General features: G+C 36.9%; 1 protein-coding gene across 1 annotated transcript; it reads right to left on the bottom strand.

The window, feature by feature from the left end:
- Positions 1–212: 212 nt before the first annotated feature.
- DDX1 (DEAD-box helicase 1) lies at positions 213–24205 on the bottom strand. The gene is given in 27 exon segments (XM_050893822.1): positions 213–541; positions 853–973; positions 1734–1829; positions 2059–2101; positions 2223–2295; positions 2754–2826; positions 3381–3428; positions 3430–3473; positions 4213–4359; positions 4818–4869; positions 5954–6142; positions 6723–6812; positions 7504–7602; positions 8759–8819; positions 9845–9983; positions 10502–10616; positions 11334–11410; positions 11526–11598; positions 12875–12951; positions 13374–13457; positions 14392–14475; positions 18375–18422; positions 19959–20055; positions 20300–20329; positions 21036–21099; positions 22149–22200; positions 24179–24205. Coding segments are annotated over 27 exon segments (2223 nt in total). The 5' UTR covers positions 24195–24205; the 3' UTR covers positions 213–410.
- Between the last annotated feature and the right edge of the window lie 1844 nt (positions 24206–26049).

Raw genomic sequence — 26049 nt, 5'->3', positions numbered from 1 at the left:
GAATAAGATGCATCTTTAAAAAGCCCAGCATTAAAAATTACAGTACACAGCTAGTTAAGTAATTTTAACATATATTCTGCAAAGAATTAAACTCTTCTCCTTCCAGATCTGCTTAACTATACTTGTATTTTCAATAAATCAAAAAGCTATGCAAAGAATGATTCTGCAAATTAATCCTCAGGGCAAGGCAAAAGAAGAGCAAAAGAAACCACTTCATCTTTGACTTGTTTTATTTTATCAAGACAACTGCTAACACAGAGTTAACAATGCTAAACATGCTGTTCATCATGCAAAAAGTAAATTTAATTTTAATCCTTTTCTAACTACTGCTACTCAGAGACATGATGGGATTTTTGTATTTGCAGGGTAGAGCATTTATTAACTCAAGCCTTGTCTCAAGTGTGGCACAATCAGAATGTTCTGAACAGCTGGTTAGGAAGATAGCCAAGATGCAAGAAAGATGTCTGAGCCTCCTTTTCAAGGGCAGCCAACTCTTGTACTGTAGGTGCCAGAATATCCACATGGCCTTTATACAGTCCACCTGCCAAAAAGACCCAATCTAAGTGATGCGTTCAAAGGCATTTTTCAGCAGAACTAATAATGCTCAACCACAGTCATTCAGAAAGTTAAAGTAACTTTGTTAACTTGTTTAAAAAAAAGCACAAACAAAACAGAAAACAGGCATACACACACTTTGGTCACTTGCAACCCATAGAAAGCATGTAACAAATGCAGGAGACAGCAAAGAACTAGCAGGTTTTTTTAATTCATCATTCTGTAGTTGACAACAGCAGGCAACCAAGAAACTGAGCATTGCATAGCAAGGTAACTCAAGAGTAGTTCATTGCTTACCACCCAGAGCTCTTTTCTGCCCGTATGTAACTTTCCCATCAAAATCATCTACTGGTACTTTTATGTCTGGTTCAACTTGGGCAATAGTGCAGTTTAAGTGTTCTTCAATCTCCCCCAGCAACTACAAAAAAAAAAAGCCTTGAAGTACTCGTATGGTCCAAGACTTCAGTCAGACTAGTTTTCTGAACAGTCACATTCAAGTAGTTTCAACAGGAACTGCACACAGAAAACAATTTGGTTGCAGACACCAAAAGACTAATACGTTTTTTTCTCAAACGGACTATACAAGTTCATTTCCAACCTCAGTATGTTTTTACCCTACCTAGAAACCTTTGTTTTACGTACTACCCTACTTATGTGAGTGGGGCTACTTTATTCTAAAGAGCTCGCAGTCCAAGCTTATTTTACCACAGACGATATATCATTCACCCTTCTTTAACATAGAAAGAAGGGAAGCACTGTGAATTTAACAAGCATTCATACTTGGTATAGAAATCCCAATGAAAAATGTACTTAAGTGACACACTATTTCCAGGTTAGAGGAAGAACAGTTTTAAGTTAGTTTTGCAACAAGCCATCTAAATGAAAACATGTAACTAACATCATGTAACTCTTAATAGCATTTGATTAGGAAGACTATAGAGAAGCTGGAAAATAAGACTCCAGTAGAATTGGCTGGGAATATTAAAACAAGCTTTCATAATTAAAGAAATAACTTACAGAAAGTATAACTTGCAGAGTTTTCTAATTTCTTCAAATGGAATCAACGGTTATAAACACCCCAAAACTAGCTTTGTACTTCAACTACACAGCTAAAACAAGAACTATATCCCACAGTCTTTTAGAGGAATTAGAACATTCTGGTTAAGAAAAACATTTACCTGCATCTCATTGTACCATATGGTACAACCTCCTTCTTCCTTCAGTCTAGTATTATAACACCCTTTTCCACGACTACTGCATACATGATACCAAACCTAGATATAAAGGAAAACAACTTCTAAACTTTGTGAAATAGTTTAGTACATTCCTTTTGATTAATTATAGCATGTAAAAGAACTCAGATATCTATTTAAATTCCCTTTCAATTAAGCAAGAACGAACAAGCGGTTTTCCAATGCAGGATATTAAAGTCAGACATCAGCTGTGGATAGAACTTCAGTAAATAAATAACGTCTGTTCAATTTTGCTTTGGAGTGTAATTACCTTTTCCTTCTCTTTTGCCACAAGGGAGATTGCCAAACCCATCCTGAAGTATTAGGGAGAAGGGAGAGAGAAAAATGTATTTCAATAACTATTGCCAACTTACAAAACAACAACAAAAAAAAAAAATCAGGAAAACATGGTGACTACTCTGAACACATACATACCTCTCAGCTCTGCCTACTCTCCCAATACGATGAACATAGTTCTGTTTTTCATCAGGGAGTGTGACGTTGATAACTGTGTAAGATACACACAATCCACAGAGAATACAAGATTTTTTTTTTTTAAATATACGAGCTAAAGTCACAGACCAGACATGTAAAATAAATGATTTTCATTTCTGCAATCCCTCTCCTTAGCCCATATACATACTTTATGTTCTATTACAGCAGTTATAGATGTCATTACCTGCAATACCTACACTTAAGGCTCCAACTATAAGACTGCTTTCTCCATGATTACTTTTTGACAAGAGTGGAAAAACAAACGAAGAATCCCCAACAATGCAGAACATCAGGTATTTGAGAAGGTACGGTGAACAATCAAATTAAAAGTTGCCTAGTTCAAGCCTTTAACATCTACAACTTTTTAAAATGAAGCTGTAAGTGATATACCTGTTTTAACTAGTTGACAGGACTGCAAATATATTGAAGCTGTATGCAATTCAATTGCTTAGTTGAAAAGTTATGTCTTACCATATGGAACACCATGAATATCAATTCCTCTAGCAGCAACATCTGTGCAGATCAAGAAACGGACATCTCCTCTCTACAAAAACATAGTTGTAAAGAAGCGTTGTGCTAAATAAACCAAACAAAATCCCAGGCAGTGAAACAGTAGTCCTTCGCGTTTACTTCACCTTGAAGTGTCTCTGTACATTTAGGAACACTTCAAATAAAGCTCTTCCACAGTGCAACAGTGCTTTTTGAACATGAATAGCTTAGTCAATTTACATTCTTATTTCTTTCCCCAGCAGCATAAGGCAAGTATAAATCAATGAATAGCTTAATCAAAACCAAACTTTTTTTTTTTAATATTCAAGAACCAAAGACTTTAAAAAACAATGTTATCTGTTACAGAGCTTAAATTTAGGTTTTATTTAAAAGTAAGCAGACCTATCCCCTCAATGAAAACTCAAAGGTCATATTGACTGACAGCATAGACTTCCACCTACAGAAATTGTGCCTCTCAGAATTTTAGCAAGTGGGTCATAGAGCATTTGAACACAATTTAATTTAAATGGAGAACTAGCAACGCAAATTAACATATGATTTCAAATATCAGGAAGTGAGGGAAAAGCCTTCAAAAATCTGCTGCATCACCTTAAATCTTTCCAGGTTTTGCTTTCTTTCTTGAGGTTTTCTGTCACCAGTGCAGACAGACACATGAGAACTGATGTCCCTTCCTATCAGGGCCTGAAAGAGTTACTATGCATTAATAACATCATATATAAGTTATGACACAAAAACATACAGAACTGGAAAAAAGTACATTTTGTGGGCAAAAGTCTTGACTCAAGGGAATTTCACTTAATTTATTACCAATTAACATAAACTTCTAATTACTGATACAGGCATTGGGGAAAAAACAAGACAAACAATTAAACACATGCCTTTCCTCCCCCCCCCCAGAGGAGGTCTGTGCAGGCATGTCTCCTCACTCCTTCCTAGTCTAAACTTCCCTTGTTTCTCCAAATGTGCGTCTTCACCTTTCTCCTCACATGCCCCCTTTCAGTGTCCCCCTGTGTTTTCTCTCACATTTCTCCATCCATGTCTCCTTAAGTGTGTACTTTTGTACACACACGTTTCCTCCCGTGTCTCCTGCCCCTAGGAACTATCACTTTTTCTTACATATGTTTCAGAGGCACCGTATACTCTTCTCATTGATTGAAATCTTGGTGCACGATGGGTTGTTTCCAGCCATTTCAGAGCTCTCTGGAACAGGTACAGGGGAGTTCATTGCCTCCTCCCACAAAGGGCACCCCTGCAGCTCCCTGCTACAAACCCTGACTTTTATGCCCAGTCAGTATGTCAAAAAACTTAAGCACAGTTTTACTTGTGTGGTGTCCGAGTATCAGTGACCTCTATCATGCAATTTTGGCTTTGAAATAAACAGGAAAGTGAGCAGAATAAGGTTTTTGTGAAAAAATATTACCTCCGCCCTGTTGGATGAAGTACTGCTCCATATTATCACAATCTATTTTAGTCCTGCAGAAAATAATGGCTTGGTCCATCTTGTGTTCTTTGATTGCCCGAACGGTGTATTCTCCTTTTAGAATTTTAATAGCTTCAGACCACATTTCTAAGTAAAAATAAAGAAGTTATTTCACTTAAATTGTTTAAAAATACCAAGAGCCTTTGGACAGCATTCATTTCAAGTTTTCTCTAGCCTTTCAACAGACACTTAAACTTTTATTAGCAGAGCAAGCGAGCTAGACTTTCAGTTTTTTCTTCTCCCACCCATGCTCCCCTGCTCCAAGGTAATATAATACAGAAAGAACAAAACTACTCAGGAGTTTCACGTTACTTATACACAACAACGAACACTTCTTGTTTACATACCTGCAAAAAATATATTCAAGTCTTTTTCTCTCCCCCCTAATTACAGAAACACATTTCTCTTCACAACTACAAAAATGTAGAAATAAAAATTTGGAGGAACATGACTCAAGGCCGGTATCTGCTATAGTTTAGCTTTATTTCATAACATTTACAAAGGATTATTTCACAAGCTATTACTTAACTAGTGTTGCTGATTACCTGGAGTGTTAGCGCCAGGTCGTGTATTGTCTTTTGCATGTACTTCATCAGTCTAGAAAAAAAAAAACAAAAAACCCCCCAAGTCATTAGTCCACACTGCAGAGGAAATACTTAGCTCCATTAACTTATAATTAGCAAGAAATTAAACAAAATTTAAAAGTAATCTTAGCATTCTGTTTTCCCACTAGACAAACTAATCTACCTTTAGCTAAAGAAAAGTTTTGAGCGTAAGCACACAAAACTTGTTCATAAAAAAATGGACAATAAAATCATTTGTGTAGACACTGGATAGAAACCACCTTTGTTCAAAGTGGTGAATTAAAAAAAAAAAAAAAAAAAAAAAAAAACCCAAACCTGAAAACAATGTACTATAAACATGGCTAAATCATACAAACACAGTTGTTCCTTATCTTTTTCCCTATGCTAGGCTGAATCAGATATAAACCTAAAACCCAAGAGAAATAAATTCATGCTAAGACTTAATGAAAAGGCTCTAACAGACCTAACAAAGGGAGGTTCCAGAGATAACAAGGGGTTAAGAAAACCTATCGATTGTAACTGCGTAACAGTTGCTGAGAATGAAATACAGTCCCAGGTTATTCAGAACTCAAAACCTAAAGACTTCAACAACCACCACCACCCTTCTCACATGAATAGGTGTCAGGTTAATGTAGAATTTAAACTACAGTCTCAAATGTAGTCTGAGATTAAATCCATTCTTCTAAAAATTGCTCATCTCACGTACGTTAGAGACAAAACTACTTTACAGAATGATCTACGTTGGAAGGTTTACTTCCTCCTGATGAATCAGAAAGACAGGTACTAACCACAGTTAGGCCACAGACCATTAGCTGTGAAATGAGTGAAAAAGCAGTGCAGTGCCATTGTTCTCTAGTACAAATCGGAATGTTACTGTATCAAGATCCTCCTCAATCATGTTTGTAAGGCTGAGCTGTTCAGAAACAGTGTTATGGTATCACTAATATCATGATGCTGACTACCATGGAACAAACCATTTCAGCTACACTAAGCTGTTTCAATAGCTAGCAAAGATGTACAACATTAGGCCCCAATTCTGAAGGTTAAATAAGTAAACATGGGCAAATAATCTTAATTTTCACTTATAGACCACTTACTCTGATATGATTCTTGCCAAGCCTTTCCCAGAGTTTGTCAGCTTTTGGATTTACAGGCACAACTACATGGTGTACAGTTTCAGGGACAGAATCTTCTCCTTTCAAATCAACCCATGTGGGAAAATGCATGATCTTTTCAGATAGTTTTTTCACATCAAAAGAATGTAGTGTTGCAGAGCACACTATCACCTGAGAAGAAAAAAGCCATATGGATACCAGTGAAGATCAGATTCTCCCAGAGAAAAAGGTCAGAGTAGAACCAGAAGAATGTTATGTAGTTGAATAGCATAATGTAGCACAACAGAGAGAGTCCCTGGCTGGCTTTCCTCATCACAGGAACCACCTAGCTGAAGAGAGTCGAGACACAAAATAAGTTACTTAACTGTTTTCTTATAAAAATCCAATCATTTAAGAGGAAGAAAGCAGAATTACTGACAGCTGATGAATCAAGATTATTAGAGCATTAGAAATCACAATGTATGTAGTCACTCATTTTTCAGATACATTTATATCTAAATAACTCAAATATTGCTAAACACTGGGCTTCAAGATCTAGGACCCTAAAAATACATATTCACAGGCAATTACAAGAACAATGAACAAGTGTTAGTTTTGGACAAGAGGTGTAACAAACTCTACTTCAAAGAAGCATGCTTCATGCCATGTAATAGTCAACAAATGAAAGCAGTACACATGACAAAAAAAAAAAAGGACAAACAAAAACCAAAACCACCACAAAAAAACCCAAAACCACAAACAAGTTTTATACCTGAAGTCTCTTTCCATCTGAAGTTATCTGAGGAATTTGACTGTGGATCCTGTTTATGAAATCTGAATAACCTTGGAGGAGAAGGCCATCCTACATGGGAATAAAATAAAAGAAATAAAGCTGCAATTCTTATTTCTCATTTCTCAGTCTATACACTTCAGTTAAATAAGCAATACATTTGTAGTCTCAGAAGTTCTCTCTTGATTAGCTGGACAGGTCAATGCCTGGCTGGGATATTGTTACTAAGAAGGAAAAAAAAATTTGGAGTATTTACAAGTACAGCTGCTGTGCTTCACAAGAAACTGAACATCTGTCTCAGCAGCTTCTCGTAGCTAATACCCCAAGGCATTCCATCTTTGTGATTATTCAGTTGTACTGTAACAGATCGGACAGAGGCATTCATTTCACAGCATATTGACTACAACATTCATTGGCTTCAAGACCTGCTGGGTACTCAACAATGCTTATCTCATCTTTGTCCTTTCAAGTTCCCTGTACAGTGACAGGGACAGACTTCACTACCTTGTGAATACAGCCTGAAATATATTTCTATATCACAAAAAATTCAAACAGCTTTACCAGAGAGGCTACAAGGGGAAAAAAAAAAAAAAAAATGTAGGTTACTATGGTTACAAACAACAAGAAGATTAACCTGGAATAGCCTATAGGTTGTTCCACTGAAGTACCAAATGCGATAGAACAATGATGTTTCACTGATTCTTTTAGGAAATATCATATTGCATTTAAGAACAACTTAAGTATCACTTAGTTCTCTACGTACAGCTTCATCCAGAACCAGGAATCTAACTTGAGATAAATTAAGCTTTCCCGTTGAGACCAGGTCATCCAGTCTTCCAGGAGTTCCAACAACAATATCCACCTATGAAATACATAAGAATATGAATTGGTCTCATAACTAGAGGCATTACCAACTTTGTCTAAACTTAAGATTATGAGACAATTATCAGTATGATGCCCTATTTTCTATTAATTATAACTTCATAAAATCCTACAGTAATTTGGGTTGGAGGGATCTCTTGAGGTCATCTGGTCTCCACTCCCACCATCACATACAAATCAAGGACAATTTCCAAGCTGCTCTATGTAGCTGCCCAATAAAATTTTCAGTATCTTCAAGGAGAGAGCTCCCACAACCTCTCTGTGCAACCTGCATTTCGGTTCTATCGCCATTTCATTAGCAGAATCTACCTTAGGCAGGAAGCCTTCCCTTATTTTGGGAAGTGTTGTGCCCCTTCTCCCCTCCCCCACCCTCCAAGCTCTGTAACTTTGTTATCTGAAGCCAACAAACAGATTTGTTTTTAAATGGAGATAAAATAAATTCAACTTTTCTCACTGTGGAAGTATACATATCAAGTCTATCAGCTATAGAAATAACTTAAGATTTTGCCACATGGAGGGTTCACTATCATGAATTTACCATTCACATGAAAGTCTAGCAATCTCCCAGTTCAAGCCTGCTCAGGAGAAAATCTGTATTTTGGCAGCTAGAATCACTGGAAAACTTATCAATAGTGATGTGGTCTCACTTCCAAAAGTGAGTCTTAAATAAAAAATGACTATGCTATCCCTACAGCATGACTGAATTGACTGTACATCCTATGCTGCTGAAGCTAGACCGGTTCCTTCTATGTAGGACTGGTTTGTGGTATAGGTTGACCCTGATAATTGCAGACCAGCTTTATTCACATAAACGTGAAGCAGAAGTTAACAGGAAAATTGTCCGTGTCTTGTTAGTTAAGGACAAATGGCAAAAATTACACCTTTATTTTAAAATTTTCAGAAGTATTCAGGCTTCAACAGAATTTGACCAAGTACTATAAGCATTTGTATTGACAATTGCCATGGAAGTAAAGCAACAAATGCTAGACCAGTGCAACATGAGCTTGCTATCAACTGCACAATTTCTTTTCATCAGGTTCACAGGAGTTACAAGAAGCACCATTACTATTCTCTAGCAACATCACAAGTTATTCAGAACCCAAACTATTAACTATGCGAACAAAAATACAACTTACTCCTTGTTCCAGTATGGAGAGTTGATCTCTTGCAGCAACGCCACCAATAATCAACAGTTCCCTAAAATTACATCAACATATTTTGATGTTTGCTAATTTATTATATTCAGAAGATACATTAAACATCTGGCTGAAGATTGATTCTTTTATCAGTAGCTGACAGTAATTTTAAGAAAAAAGTAGGAAAAAAATTAATTTTAAAATTTGTCCCTTCATATGTAGGATATTGTAATGAAATTCAAATACAATTCGGTAACAAAACTTTCACTTCTCGAATTAAAATACTTTATCGCTGTTGTTTAAGCACATTAACATCTTAACGAATTTAATCTTAAAAAAGTATCTGTTCCTTAAAAAATCTCAAACATAAGTTAGTTCAATAAGTTTCCTGTGTTCTTGAAAGCTAGAAACGCAAATAACAGCAAACTAAATGAATCTTACATCATAGCTTGCCTGTGCCCATTGCTACTCCCCTGCAATTCTAGTAAAAGGACTCCTGTAAGTTGACTGCAGTTTAGAATACGGAAACACTTGTTTAAGTCTTATAAGCACAGTCAAAAGAGAAACAACTTTAAACCAAAGCAACCTGTCTATAATTCATTTTTCAGAACTGCATCCATGCTAATCACCACAACATTTGTCCTGCGAGCACACTAATGTAAACAGAGCAGACCATGTGTATAACTATTTGTTGGAGACAAAAAACAAACAAAATGAGGGCAAGGGGAGGTGGGGGGCACAGGAAGATGCTCAGAAAAGAAGGGCAGTAAGCAGAAAATGTGCTTTGCTTGATTAAAAACATTAAGTATCATACACCTTTGATAATCTGAAGAAAAAAAAAAACAAATAGATTTGTCATACCAGAAAGATATAGTCCATAGATAAAACACATCAAAAAACCCCTAACTGGTCTAACCGTAGCTGCAAAGTCAGAAGGTTGGTTGGTAGCAGATATTACTGAGGCTATTATCAGTAGCACTGCAGATTAAGGTCCATTTAGCTACAAAGTGGAACACCCCCCGTCCCCCTGTGAAGTCATGTCCATAGACAATACCATAAATACAATTATAACAGATACACTGTTACCTTAATTTGGGATTATCGACATATTTTTTGAACTGCTTCACATTGTTCAAAGTTTGTTCTGCCAGCTCTCTTGAAGGTTCTACAATCAATGCTTTTGGAGCATTTGGAAGGTTCTGTGTTTGAACCACTTGTGCATTTCCTAAGTGAAAAAAATATGCCATTAAGACAAACTACATTCTATCTTGGAATTTTTTTACTGGAAACAAACTTGGATTTTCTACTAATAATCTAACATCTCATGATTCTAAATACTCCATTAAAGGGTGATGTTATTGCTCACTCAATTACGAATAGCTTCAGATTAGTATTCAGAGATTACAAGTGAATTTTGCCATGATAGCAGGTATACTGGCCATGCAGCATAATTAATTTTATTGCAGAGCTTAAACACACACACTTATTTTTAAGATGACACTGTTGAGTAACTTAGCTGAACTTCTCTTTTTATCTGATGCATTTCTAAACTCAAAATGTTAGACTATTTGTGGTTTAAGATGAAAAAAATTTGGAATACTTTTAAAAAGCACTAATATTGCTACCAGTAAGATCATTGTAAGACCTTGAATACAGCAGTAATGAAGCAACTGAAGTGACCAAAATATGCTCTGTAACACAACCTGAATATGGAACTGAGAGAAGTTTAAAAATCTAACCTACCTGAGTGTTGTGATTTTACAACACTACCATCGGGAGCCTTACAAAGACCAATATAGCCGTCTTTTGGTGGAAACTTGAAATCTTCTTCACCAAAATTGAATTTCAATTCAGCATTCTAGATTTCAACAAAGTTGTGTCATACAGACAGATTCAAGAGACCACATAAAAAGAGAAACAATTCCATAATTAACTTCCCCATGAGAAACCAGCTAGACAAGGAGGAGGGGAAGGTGGTGTTTTCTCCCATCTTATACATTCCCCTTCCCCAAGTTGTCTAAAACCTGCCAGACATTTTGCGCGTGGTTCCAGCTCTTAAAACTCTTTTCTTCTACATCAAAATATTCCCATATTTGTCTGACCACGAAAACTTTTTGCTAAAACCTTTATTCAGTAAGAGATCATCCCAGAGAGACTAACTCCAGCAAGACATACTACTACACTATTGTAATGTTAGAGTCGAGAATAAATGAAACAGGAATTTTGGCACTTTGAAGTTATTTGCTTGTATCTGTTGAATCATAGTATATTGAAGTTTGATACAGGCAAGATAGCACTGGTATTAGGAACTAGTTATCCATGCTATTCCACCCTTATATTCAAGTGTAAGTACTTAAATTTGAATTTAAACATTTGACATTTAACTTGAACAGTACCTGTCAAAGCTAACACACTGCGGTGACCGCTCCAGTAGTGAAATACTAGTAGACCAAGGGAAACAGAGAGTGTACAAACACAACTACAGTAACTGCAGGTGGCTATGCAAATAAGTAGTTAGTTACCAAAACTAGAACAATTTTAGTGATCTTACACATCTGTGATATTCCTAAGTTACCTTCAGTACACAAGCTGCAAAAAGTGCTTGGTTCCTTATGTGTGGTGGGATCTCAAACGCAAGGCCAAGGTCCTTCCCTGAAAGAAGGGTTAGTTCAGTCAGACTCTATACATGTGTGCGTTCCTCTCCCTGCCCCTCCCCCAATACAAGCATCCCAATAAAATGCCAAACAAGAAAGTGAATAAAACTTACCATTTTTGGAAAATTTTATTTGTCCTTTATCTATGTCTAGATAACACCCAATTGTATCATGCATAGTGAATTCCTATAACAGAAAGACACTTGTGAAGCTAAGAGATTTTAGTGTTCAGTGTATTAAAAAACTTAGTGCTTACATTCTGTCAACTTTTACAGTTTTCCCACTTCTCCCTACTAAGTGCTAATTTTTGAGAAGCAAGTTCAATTTATTCCAATACCACCACTGTAAATAGCATGCATATTTTTATTTGATTACAAATCTTCAGTAAACTGCCCAATTTATCTGAGATATGTAACATTTATTGCTGCTTTAAATTTACTTTAAAACCAAACACTTTGACAATGATAGATTTAAGTCATTTACCTGAAAGTATTCTGCATTATGGAAAAGTGCATTAATCATGCATTTATTAGCCAATGTAAATCTAAGCTTAGAGCACGAAACACAGTAACAGAAACCTATTTTTGACTGTATAAAAAGACTAACTCTTGCAGGAGGTACTATATGCATGTTATGTATACTTAAGTACTTCATTTGAATATCTTGAAATCTGTTCATTCTAAAGGTATTCAATAAAATCTGTATATTATGAAGTGCTTCTAATTCAACAGCTCAGAAGTCACTACTATAAAAAAGCCACAATGCGATAGTCATAAAAGTTGCAAGTTTTATGGCATTGAGAGTTCATTAATACCACAAAAAGACTTGAGTTTCTGCTGTATTACTCATATTTATATAAATCATGCTTAAACATCTGAACTCTTGACTGGCACACTACACAAAAAACACATATTCCTGGTAGACATTTTCAGAAGTGTACATTAAGGTAACAGTTCTAATGGCAAACCCAACTCAATAGCCAGAAATAGAGCATGACGAACTACACCTTATTAGCTTTTAAGTATGTGTTTTGACATATTAGAGAGTTGTGTGATTACTTCTACTTTAACTACTAGTGAACAGGATTAAATACCCTCACTTAGACATTCACCAAGGTATACAGACAGGTTGGTGCTGTTCAAGCTAAGACTGAACTAAGTCAAGAAATAAATCCAAGAGATTAGTTAACCTCTAACCTGTAACACACAGAAAAAGTTTATCTTCTAAATAAGAGTCAATATACTTCTGGTCTAGCCACAATCATAAGCCTCAAGCTGATAACTGCTTTTGTTAAATCTGTTAATACGCTTTTATCCAAAAATGCTTCAACGTTTCATGGTACTTTTGACCAGTGACCTTCCCTTAAAAGTTAGCACTATTACGAAAGACACGTTGATTGTTACAGCACAGAACCAACATGCAAAACTTTTAATGGTTCTACCAATAAGTAGTTCAAGCTTACCTCACCATAGCTGTCAAATTGCTTGTTGTGAGATTTCTTACCAGTGCCACCAAAGCCAAAGCCAAATTTATCAGTGCCTGAAGACAAGACAAAGTATAGCTTTTTATCTTTTGGTTGACAAGTTATGTTTTTTCCTCTTTGTATTGGCAATTGAAACCTCCAACACTACCATGTAAAAAAAAAAAATACACAGTGCTAACTAAAGACTTCTAGCTTTGATATACTCTAACCTACTATTTTTATACCAGTACATTTATTGATTTTACTAGTCTCCAATCATCTTCATTAAAAATTGAAATAAAAGGGAAAGCCACAAGAGACAAGAAACATTGCCGCCACCTAAGTAGACTTCCTGTTACAGGAAGAGCAACATTTGCACAAAAAGTTTTAAACTCCCCAATATTGCTATCCTTCCCAAGGAGCCCATTCTCTGCAAGACTAGAACAAGACTCCAGCCATTCCATGTGAATATGAAGACTGTCTTTTGAAGGAAACTCACCCAAATCTAGTGAAGCCTGCATAGTTGACCAACCAACTCTGCACAAGCCTTGGTCATGACAGGAAACTTCATAGTAGTATTTCCCTTTAAAAGAGAAAGAAAGGATCTAAAACAACACCTAAATTTCAATTTCGTCAAGATGGTTTAGTTTGGCTACCTCCAAGACCATGCAAGCCTAACATTTCCACCCCTGCTGAAAGTGTCATAAAATTCTCTATTGTGTTAGTGTGAAAAGGTTCTGTAAGTACCTATGTATGTAATGAAGAAACAGCTTATCAGGGAAGAGCAGGCAAAAGAGAGAAAAAGTACATGCTGAGAGGTAGTGTGTGAAAGGCTCCAAAGGCGTGATAAGCCGGAGAGACCAGTGGTTCTATTGAATCCACAAGAACTGATAAACTCAGAACACCAGGGGTCTGCCGAATCAGTACAAGATCACCAGCATGCACTAGCATTAACAACTGGTTGTGTAACTTGAACCACATCTAACTGGCTGCTACATACAGACAGACTACAGGATTATCTGCACGCCTGATGAAGTGAGACTGTTTGAGGGTCTTTCTGAACACCCACCTAGAACCACTGGAGTATCAGTATGACTCTGCTTCTGAGTAAAGAGTTGGGGTTGGCCTCTCAACTGTTGCTCCAACCACATAACCATGAAATTTGTGCATGCATGTGTGTGTGAAGTGTGCAAGGAAACAACCAAAAGTACTGCGTGAGTAGGTATTTCCTATTAATAACACCTTAATAAAATGTGTTCTAATGAATATTAGTTATGATTCTGTCTCCTCCGACTCATTCCCCTATCAGGGAAAAGGTAATTTACAACACAAGGAGAGCAAAACAGAGGTATTGGTCATTCCAAAGTCTTCAGCTAGCAGTAAACTGAGTAATGGCACATGTGCTTAGATGGATAATAAGCTTTAAATGCAACCAGCTACATTAACAATGGGTAACCAGCAGGCATTTCAGTTGAAACTTCTAGAAGAGTCTCCAAAATGCATAATTTTATATCTACCTTTAGTCACGCCTCTAGTTGCTCTGCATCCATGCCATTCTTTTACCTCTCTGCTTTGACAACACAAACCATCTGATCCAATTGCTGAAAATTACAAGACAGTTTTAGTTAAAGAAATTGCCTCTCTAACTGCTTCTAAAAGAAACTCATGCATACTTTCTTCTAGTTTATTCTTTTTTCACCAAGCGAACATTTTCAAGCGAACATTTTCAAGCGAACATTTTCAAGCGAACATTTTCAAGCGAACATTTTCAAGCGAACATTTTCAAGCGAACATTTTCAAGCGAACATTTTCAAGCGAACATTTTCAAGCGAACATTTTCAAGCGAACATTTTCAAGCGAACATTTTCAAGCGAACATTTTCAAGCGAACATTTTCAAGCGAAACATTTTCAAGCGAACATTTTCAAGCGAACATTTTCAAGCGAACATTTCAAGCGAACATTTCAAGCGAACATTTTCAAGCGAACATTTTCAAGCGAACATTTCAAGCGAACATTTTCAAGCGAACATTTTCAAGCGAACATTTTCAAGCGAACATTTTCAAGCGAACATTTTCAAGCGAAAAAAAAACATTTTCAAGAAATTTCAAGCGAACATTTTCAAGCGAACATTTTCAAGCGAACATTTTCAAGCGAAAAAACATTTTCAAGCGAACATTTTCAAGCGAACATTTTCAAGCGAACATTTTCAAGCGAACATTTTCAAGCGAACATTTTCAAGCGAACATTTTCAAGCGAACATTTTCAAGCGAACATTTTCAAGCGAACATTTTCAAGCGAACATTTTCAAGCGAACATTTTCAAGCGAACATTTTCAAGCGAACATTTTCAAGCGAACATTTTCAAGCGAACATTTTCAAGCGAACATTTTCAAGCGAACATTTTCAAGCGAACATTTTCAAGCGAACATTTTCAAGCGAACATTTTCAAGCGAACATTTTCAAGCGAACATTTTCAAGCGAACATTTCAAGCGAACATTTTCAAGCGAACATTTTCAAGCGAACATTTTTCAAGCGAACATTTTCAAGCGAACATTTTCAAGCGAACATTTTCAAGCGAACATTTTCAAGCGAACATTTTCAAGCGAACATTTCAAGCGAACATTTTCAAGCGAACATTTTCAAGCGAACATTTTCAAGCGAACATTTTCAAGCGAACATTTTCAAGCGAACATTTTCAAGCGAACATTTTCAAGCGAACATTTTCAAGCGAACATTTTCAAGCGAACATTTTCAAGCGAACATTTTCAAGCGAACATTTTCAAGCGAACATTTTCAAGCGAACATTTTCAAGCGAACATTTTCAAGCGAACATTTTCAAGCGAACATTTTCAAGCGAACATTTTCAAGCGAACATTTTCAAGCGAACATTTTCAAGCGAACATTTTCAAGCGAACATTTCAAGCGAACATTTCAAAAATCAAGCGAACATTTTCAAGCGAACATTTTCAAGCGAACATTTTCAAGCGAACATTTCAAGCGAACATTTTCAAGCGAACATTTTCAAGCGAACATTTTCAAGCGAACATTTTCAAAACAAAGCGAACATTTTCAAGCGAACATTTTCAAGCGAACATTTCAAGCGAACATTTTCAAGCGAACATTTCAAGCGAACATTTTCAAGCGAACATTTTCAAGCGAACATTTTCAAGCGAACATTTTCAAGCGAACATTTTCAAGCGAACATTTTCAAGCGAACATTTTCAAGCGAACATTTTCAAGCGAACATTTTCAAGCGAACATTTTCAAGCGAACATTTTCAAGCGAACATTTTCAAGCGAACATTTTCAAGCGAACATTTTCAAGCGAACATTTTCAAGCGAACATTTTCAAGCGAACATTTTCAAGCGAACATTTTCAAGCGAACATTTTCAAGCGAACATTTTCAAGCGAACATTTTCAAGCGAACATTTTCAAGCGAACATTTTCAAGCGAACATTTTCAAGCGAACATTTTCAAGCGAACATTTTCAAGCGAACATTTTTCAAGCGAACATTTTCAAGCGAACATTTTCAAGCGAACATTTTCAAGCGAACATTTTCAAGCGAACATTTTCAAGCGAACATTTTCAAGCGAACATTTTCAAGCGAACATTTTCAAGCGAACATTTTCAAGCGAACATTTTCAAGCGAACATTTTTCAAGCGAACATTTTCAAGCGAACATTTTCAAGCGAACATTTTCAAGCGAACATTTTCAAGCGAACATTTTCAAGCGAACATTTTCAAGCGAACATTTTCAAGCGAACATTTTCAAGCGAACATTTTCAAGCGAACATTTTCAAGCGAACATTTTCAAGCGAACATTTTCAAGCGAACATTTTCAAGCGAACATTTTCAAGCGAACATTTTCAAGCGAACATTTTCAAGCGAACATTTCAAGCGAACATTTTCAAGCGAACATTTTCAAGCGAACATTTTCAAGCGAACATTTTCAAGCGAACATTTTCAAGCGAACATTTTCAAGCGAACATTTTCAAGCGAACATTTTCAAGCGAACATTTTCAAGCGAACATTTTCAAGCGAACATTTTCAAGGCGAACATTTTCAAGCGAACATTTTCAAGCGAACATTTTCAAGCGAACATTTTCAAGCGAACATTTTCAAGCGAACATTTTCAAGCGAACATTTTCAAGCGAACATTTTCAAGCGAACATTTTCAAGCGAACATTTTCAAGCGAACATTTTCAAGCGAACATTTTCAAGCGAACATTTTCAAGCGAACATTTTCAAGCGAACATTTTCAAGCGAACATTTTCAAGCGAACATTTTCAAGCGAACATTTTCAAGCGAACATTTTCAAGCGAACATTTTCAAGCGAACATTTCAAGCGAACATTTTCAAGCGAACATTTTCAAGCGAACATTTTCAAGCGAACATTTTCAAGCGAACATTTTCAAGCGAACATTTTCAAGCGAACATTTTCAAGCGAACATTTTCAAGCGAACATTTTCAAGCGAACATTTTCAAGCGAACATTTTCAAGCGAACATTTTCAAGCGAACATTTTCAAGCGAACATTTTCAAGCGAACATTTTCAAGCGAACATTTTCAAGCGAACATTTTCAAGCGAACATTTTCAAGCGAACATTTTCAAGCGAACATTTTCAAGCGAACATTTTCAAGCGAACATTTTCAAGCGAACATTTTCAAGCGAACAAAAACAAGAACATTTTCAAGCGAACATTTTCAAGCGAACATTTTCAAGCGAACATTTTCAAGCGAACATTTTCAAGCGAACATTTTCAAGCGAACATTTTCAAGCGAACATTTTCAAGCGAACATTTTCAAGCGAACATTTTCAAGCGAACATTTTCAAGCGAACATTTTCAAGCGAACATTTTCAAGCGAAAACAACATTTTCAAGCGAACATTTTCAAAGCGAACATTTTTCAAGCGAACATTTTCAAGCGAACATTTTCAAGCGAACATTTTCAAGCGAAACATTTTCAAGCGAACACAAAAACATTTTCAAGCGAACATTTTCAAGCGAACATTTTCAAGCGAACATTTTCAAGCGAACATTTTCAAGCGAACATTTTCAAGCGAAACATTTTCAAGCGAACATTTTCAAGCGAACATTTTCAAGCGAACATTTTCAAGCGAACATTTTCAAGCGAACATTTTCAAGCGAACATTTTCAAGCGAACATTTTCAAGCGAACATTTTCAAGCGAACATTTTCAAGCGAACATTTTCAAGCGAACATTTTCAAGCGAAACAAGAACATTTTCAAGCGAACATTTTCAAGCGAACATTTTCAAGCGAACATTTTCAAGCGAACATTTTCAAGCGAACATTTTCAAGCGAACATTTTCAAGCGAACATTTTCAAGCGAACATACATTTTCAAGCGAACATTTTCAAGCGAACATTTTCAAGCGAACATTTTCAAGCGAACATTTTCAAGCGAACATTTTCAAGCGAACATTTTCAAGCGAACATTTTCAAGCGAACATTTTCAAGCGAACATCAAGCGAACTCACCAAAAGCTGATCCTCTATCATACGGGTTCATTTGCCATTTATTGAGCACTAAATTTGAAAGACAGCAACAGAAAAAGCATTAAACCAACAAGGTAAGCCTGGAAAACTCAAATTGGAAGTTCACATTGGCTCTACAGTGTTTCGCTTAATTTTCTTGGGAGACAGCTTTGTTCCAATGCAATTCATATGAGGTCAAAATGAAGGCCTACAACTTGAAGGAGGGCACAGATGCATAATGCAAAGCTATTCTATGAAAGTTGAAATTATTCCATTAAGGAGAGCACTGATTAAGTTACTTAAAATACAACTGAAAACAATGAAGACATTTATAAAATAAGCCAGAGTTCCACACAATTACAATCAAATTCAGCAAGAAAATATCCAAAACTAATTAAGAGCAATAAATTTGAAATGTATTTGCTATTTCTGTTCCAAGTTTACATTAAGATATTTTTCAGGGTATCAGTTAAAATGTCATTACTGAAGAGCTAAGATACGTGCACATGTAGCACATAAAATTTCTGACTTCATTTTTCATATGCCCAATAACATGTTGCAATAAAGTCTAGAGGTTCTACAATATAAGGATTTTTTTGTAAAACTAGATGCCATTTCAGTTAGGATTACTGAGTGTATTTACTTTACATTCTTTCAAGAAGGATTTTTTTTTTTTTTTTTAAAGTTGACTGTACTGTCACCACTGTAGCAGTAGTTATAACAAAGCTGAAAGATGAGAACTTCTGTAACATCTTCAGAGTGTTGTTTGTGCAGCTACTGTCACTTACATAAATGTCAATCTATAAATACCACAGACTGGACATGGTTACTAGCTTTCAAGTTGCAAGCTTATTTAAATGGATGTGTAATAGACCCTCAAATACTGTGAGGATATTATCATGGTTACAATCCATTCTATATCAGTGGGTTCTAGCCCTGTGCATTTCCTGCTCAGTTCAATGTTTAGTAGTTCAGATCTGCAGCAACTCAAGATGTTGTTATTCAGCGTCCAAATCTAGCTAAACGCCAAAAGGAATGCAACAGCTTTATTCAGCACAGCAGAATTGAAAGACACACTACAGTGCTATCCCAGCCACACAAAAATAAGTTTGAGCCTAGAAGAGGAAGAGCTTTCTGCTCAAGCTCACTTGAGAGCCCCAAACCAACTGTGTGGTGGTGTCACTGCTGATGTCTCATCTATCCCTGCAACTGATTTTTTTTTTTTTTTAACTCCTTTTTTTAAGCTGGACACTACTACCACTTCATATCTTGCAAGGCACTAAACTAGTACGGCTTTCAGAAGAAAACTGAAGAGCGTGGTGTGGATCAGCCAGCCTTAAGCTGAAGACAATGAGCATTACTAAGACTGCAGGCAAACACACTCCAGTTCCTTCCATGACTCCACTAGTAAATTTAGATTCACTGTTTTATAAACTCTGGGGTGATGATATTCTATTTACATTATCCCAAATTAAGGAAAAATACTTATCTAATGGCAAGTTAGGTTAACTCTACTTTGGCAGGTGAGGGAATCGGCATGAATTAAAAGTGTTCCAAATTTGAGGCACGTGACATATAAAAACTTACCTGCCCCACCGGTTTTAATAGTTGCTTTCCCTTTCTTGCCTTCCATCTGGTCCTTCAGCGTCTCATAAACAATCTGGATAACTGGAATGCTAAAAGCCTAAAATTGAAAGGTATTTTCATTCCACAATTCATACAGATATTTCCAGATATACAGTCAGGCTAGTTTTCAGGTGCAATACGCAGGGCCAGAAACACTTTAACACATCCCTACACAGTATTAATAATACTGCTTAAATACATATACACATTCTTGCTGTATATACACATACACACAAACACACACACCACCTCTCACCACTTAAAGACTTTTACTTTCTGCTAATTTAAATTTGATTACTTACACCAGTTTTTCCACTCCCTGTTTCAGCAGCCTATATGAAGAAAAATTTAAGAGTTTAACCAGAATTGCAACTTACACTGTAAAGACTGTTCTACAGTTCTATTTAATAAACTAAGTTTACTTTTCCTTCTACATAATACAGAAAATCTTAGAGAGTAATGCCATTGCTTCACACAAATTACATGCAAATACAAACATGGAAAACCTTAACAAGAGACTTGAAAAAAAAACCCCAAAAGCTCCCAGAGTCCATCACAAAAAACTACCTATGTATGTCTGATTTCTGGAGGCACTACAGAAGATTATAGGAAGTGTTACTTTGGTTACAGAATCAAGAACACAAGAGATCTGCAAAACACATGATGAACAAGGCATACTGATCTGGTATCTTCAAGGTTATTGATACTGAAGCATTTGTTTAGGCAGTATCAGTCACATTCCATGCAGATCTATGTCAGGTATTTACGACAAAAAGGTGAGTAGATAGCTGTCATTCATGTGGCAGTGTCTGTCAAGTAGTCAGAAAATAAAGCCTAAAAAGAATTAATCCAATCTGCAAGAACAGTTGGAAACACACCAGGAACTCAAAGAGGTTTTCAGCTGAAGAATATACTTTCTATCAAAGAAGGACAGGAGACCTAGTCTAACTATGGAACCTTCTGGAAAGAAGGGAACTGACTGCACAAACAATTAAAAGACATAGGGTTTCTAGGAACAGAGCTATCCTGCGTACATACCATAAGCACATCACCACCTCCCAGGATCAGTGGGATGGATTCTGCTTGGATATCTGTAGGAAGACTACAGGGAAGAACACATTAACACAAACCGATGTTATCAGTAGAAAAAAGGATTTCTGCTTATATAGGAACCACATTAACACAAATCAATGTTATCAGTAGAAAAAAGGATTTCTGCTTATACAGGAACTCACAGAAAACACGATCACCTGCAAGATGGGAAATAGCAGATAAATGTTATTCTTCCTGGCTTGCAGCTAAGGAAGTGAAAAGGATTCCATTTACAGAAGAGCTTGGAACAGGAGCTGTACCTTGGCAGGCAGTGACTAGTGGATGCAGTGGATTCACCTGCACCATGACAGGAGGGCTACATCTCACATCGCTATGCTAAACTACAAAAGAAACAGATTAATTACATATTCCCTGTTTTCCTTTCTTCAAATGAGTTTCAGTTTTAAAGCCACTTACATAGCCCTCATTTACAAGATTCCTATTCAAAACTGCAAAAGGAAGACAAATGTAAACAGCATTTTCAGACAATCACTGCTAATTAATACCATGCATATGAGAAAAGAAGAACTAAATACACTAAGATTGTCCATACTGATAACATTCTGAATGAAAATTCAAAACAAGCTCTAAAGTCAAATATTTTAGCCAAACAAGTAACTAAACCCAGGAAGAATAGCTTTTGTAGAAAACTGACAGACAAACATCAACTCTGAAGACGGCAATTTCAGACCACAGTCTGGAAAACATTTACTAAACTAGCATTAATTTTGTGACAGCATTTAATCCAATAATCCCCCAATACATAATAAACAAACCAGGAGCACAGAGGTAGAAGCACAGAGGCTTTTATCAAACAAATGACACTGAAGTACAAGCAGTCATGCTTTGCTTCTCCAAGTTTAAATGTTACCACTGCAGTCACAATTTGTGTTCTTCAATCATTCACACTAAGAAGTAGTGCATGAGATGCAACGACAGTTAAAGGAAAACACGTATCTGCTTTGTTTTAATGTGACAGCAGAGGTATTTTAAAAAGCATGCCATAAATCACTGAAAGGCAAATTAGTTTTTGCCAGGCCCAAACTCATTCCTACTTACAGCCAGTCCATCTCCTCCACTGCTTGAGCTATCTCGGGCATAACACCCATTTCTGTAAGACAAGAAAAAAGGACGAAGCAGTGTTATTTACCTCAACATAGCCCAAAAGATTTCCAAGTGTCAACACTTCCAACTACAGACAAAAATAAAAAAAGCATTCTTTTTGGCAACAGCACATGCAGCCTTCTCCACAGAACTCAAGTGATCGATAAGAAACATTCTCCCTTCCCCACAGACAGTTTTGATAGTTGTCCCTACTTACAGCGGAGTACGTCAAGCATATACTAGGCATAGGGGCAGGTGCTGACATAGCAGCAAAGCAAACACACTGGGAACAGAGTACCACTTCAAGGGCAAGGTACTTATCTTTGCACATTTAAGGAAAATGCCTATGCAAACAACAGGGAAGACTGTTGATCACAAATATCCTGATTCTCTCTTCAGTTGAGATGCAAACAGTTTTCAAAAAAAAGAAAAAAACCTGTATCATATAAGGACTCAAATTTGAGATGCTTAAGTTTCCTTTCACCAAATCCTGCCTTACACACTTAATGCATGTATATTAACTAGACAATGCTTTGATTTTCATACAGTTTCTAATCACATCCAGCTTTGAAAGGTTTTTTCTTTAGATACCCCTTCTGGCAAACTCGTATCAAGGTCTGATGGTCATATCTCAGACACAAGTTAAATATGAAGCCACATAATAACATTTGTATGGTGATAAACAAATTCTCTCTGTTTAAAAAAGAAAAAAAAAAAGGAAACTTGCAGCTATTCATTAATGGCAAGAGAAAAGCAGATCTTAACCAACCCAAACGATGGTATTATACCATCAAAATAACAATTTAGCTGCTGGTTATCTTTTCAGGTGCATCGGGTTACTCTAAATAAAGTATAACTATGCACCTTTCTAAAGGGAGCTTTTACATGCTAGCCTTTACACTGTCACATGCTGAGTTTCACACATACCACACACATGTACACATATAGAGAGCTCGGCTGACATATATGGAGCCAAAAATTATTCTTCCATTTGCTATAATACAAATGCTATAAGAAGCATGTTTTATTTGTAACATGATTTCAGAAAGCTTTAATATTTTCAAGTGTTAGCCTGTAGTCCTCGAAAATTAGACAATCCACATAAGCAAAAAGTCTTTTCCATAGCAATAAAAGTAGCTATTGATAGCAAATCATACATAAATGCCTAAATTATTTTTTCCATTTTTAATATACTTCCAGTTCATAGTTTAATTCAATATACAGTACAAAGGTTTAATTGAGCAATGGCACTATGACATTTTCCTCAACTACAACCAAATTAATCCTGCTGTCTAACATCTAAACTCACCTCTAGATCTATGGAAGAAGCTTCAGCATTTTCCCTCAAGATTAGATACAAAGAATTCAGTTAAAAGAAACAAATTAAAAACCTCGTATACATTAAAACTTTACCTTAATACTGATTGGTCACCTATGTGTGCATATATGTGCATGGGGGGGCAAACAGTGACGTTTCTTCTTTCAACAGTAAGTTTTTAGATTACAGTTTACACACATATTTCAAGTGATACCACAGAACACAGCTACTCCTATAAAAACCAATTATTATCCACTGCAATAGACAGAACAGTTAAGATGAGCTTCCTGTTATAGAAACCAGTCAGCCTAGGGAACCAGTCTGACTTTTAAGCAGCCCCACTTGCCGGATGCATGCATACCACATATGCACTAAAACCAGCAAATCCATTTCGATAACCACTTCTGAAGGCCTGCAAAAGCCCGAGGAGCCGGGAAGAGCACCTACATCCCCACAGGCCTCTCGACCTTAAGCCTGCTACGTGGGGGCCCGCACCAAGGGCAGGCCCCAGGAGCTGCGTGCGGCGCCGACAGGGCCCGCCCGCCGCAGGGAGACCGGGAGCCGCCACCCCCACAAGGCGCCGACAGGTCCAGGGGCGAGAGGCTCTCCCAGTGCTTTGCTGCCGGCGGCACAGCCGACACCCCCCACCTGCCCCAGCACCACGTACCCGAAAACGCCGCCATCTTCACACCACGAACACCGCCAAACACCACGACCGGCAGGGCGCAAGCGCTCAGCCCGTCCGCGGCTTTATGGTGCCGGGTGGGAGGCAGGAGGCGCCGCGCCGCGCGTTCCGGCCCCGGCGCTGTCCCGCTTGTGCACCCTTCGGGCACAGGGGCGCGGGCTCAGCCGTGGCCCTACAGCTAATACACCAAGGGCAGAATCGAAGGAGGAATTATTCTTGTTCAGTTTGCGGATTTTTAGGGTACACTCAGGTCAGCTGCTCACGATTTCATCACTTTTCTGAAAGCCCGGCGTGTTTTTTTCCCCTGCAAATCAAAGCTCGCCTATGTCTGTGGTGCCGGGCCTCGTAGCTGCAGGTTCATGCAGACAGTCAAGTCACGAGAACAGATAGTCTAGTTTACACCCAGAGTAACTTAGGTTTTAAACACGAAGTGTGTGTTTACAATGGGAATCTGCTTTACATTTGCATACAGCACTGTCATCTTTTCATTTCGCTGGTGTAATTCACATTTGCATAGTTTTCTACAATAAACATGTTTGGCAGAAAGTATTCAGGGTTTTATACAAACAAAAGTACCTTCACACATAGATAACACATCAATTTATTTTTTTATATATACGTTAATGGGGATACATTCTTCTCCAGTTTTTACAGAAGTTTCTCCAAATCCTGCACAATCTTTTTTCCAGGATAACTTCTAGTGAAGGTGAAGGCAAGAATCTCCGGGGTGTTATTATAAAAAATTAGATTGCAAATGAAAAAATGCAGCTTCTACACTTACACCACAAACCAATGGTGCATTTGTCTGCTAAGTGGAAGGCGCAGCATAAAATATTACCGTTTTCCATCGTGAAACACAACTTTAATCTTTTCTAAGGCAGTCCTCAGATACAGACACATCTGGTTCAAAGGCCAAATAAACAACAGCATCTCTGACAATGTAGTTCTCTCGACTACTGTGTTGCAATTTGAGTACTGTTTCAAGATCTTTTTAAAACCACTCACTGAGCCCTACTGACTGTTAACCTACACTGTAGAAACCAGGTGTTGTGCAGAGAAAAATACAGCAGGTATATCTTTAGTACCAGGCTGTTTGCATCACGATGGCTTCTCTTATATTAATAATTCCTTTGGGAGTATCTTCATTTGATGCGCTTCCTTTCTTTCACTATTATTCACTATATCTGTCAATCATTATTTTGCTTGCTTTTGGATAAATGAAAAATCTAATAATTTTTAAAGATACAGATATGAATAATCCACAGATTCAACTGTGATTCTGAGAAAATGTGTATGTAGGCAGACCTCAGTATCAAGACGTAGTGCTGCTTGTTGCCAAGTGTAATTTACTATCAATTTCCCACAATTCTTTGAAACTTATGAACATGATGTTGTACTATTTGTCATTGCTTTACAAGCTACATTGTCAAATACAGCTAAAGAAATGTTATTAAGAGACAGCCAAAAAGCACTTCTTTCTCAGTAGCTGTTTCTTCCTGAAGTGTTTCCCAAGTATCCAACATAGCTTTCATATTGCCCTGAATCCCTAGTTTCAGAATGTAATTTTTAGTTTAACCTAATTCTAGGCTGCACAGTTGCCTACAAGACTAAGAGGCTACTAAATACAAGCTAAAATTAGAGTACAGGAGCAGAAGTGGCAGGACGTGAGATAATTTTCTTTCAATTTTACAAATGCTTTATAAAGTCACAGGAAAGAGACTGAAACCTTAGTTCTTTTATAATAATTTATAAACAGGCTCATTTTTATCTGCTTGAGAGGGCTGAACTGTATGAGTGAAACGTTTGTAGGACTAAAATAGTTAGAAGTTCTACATAGCATCATTAAAGTTGGA

The sequence above is a fragment of the Gymnogyps californianus genome, chromosome 3, assembly GCF_018139145.2.
Source record: "Gymnogyps californianus isolate 813 chromosome 3, ASM1813914v2, whole genome shotgun sequence".
In the NCBI taxonomy this organism is placed as follows: Eukaryota; Metazoa; Chordata; class Aves; order Accipitriformes; family Cathartidae; genus Gymnogyps; species Gymnogyps californianus.
Note: the sequence above shows the minus strand (reverse complement) of the source record. Positions and strands in the feature narration are given on the sequence as shown.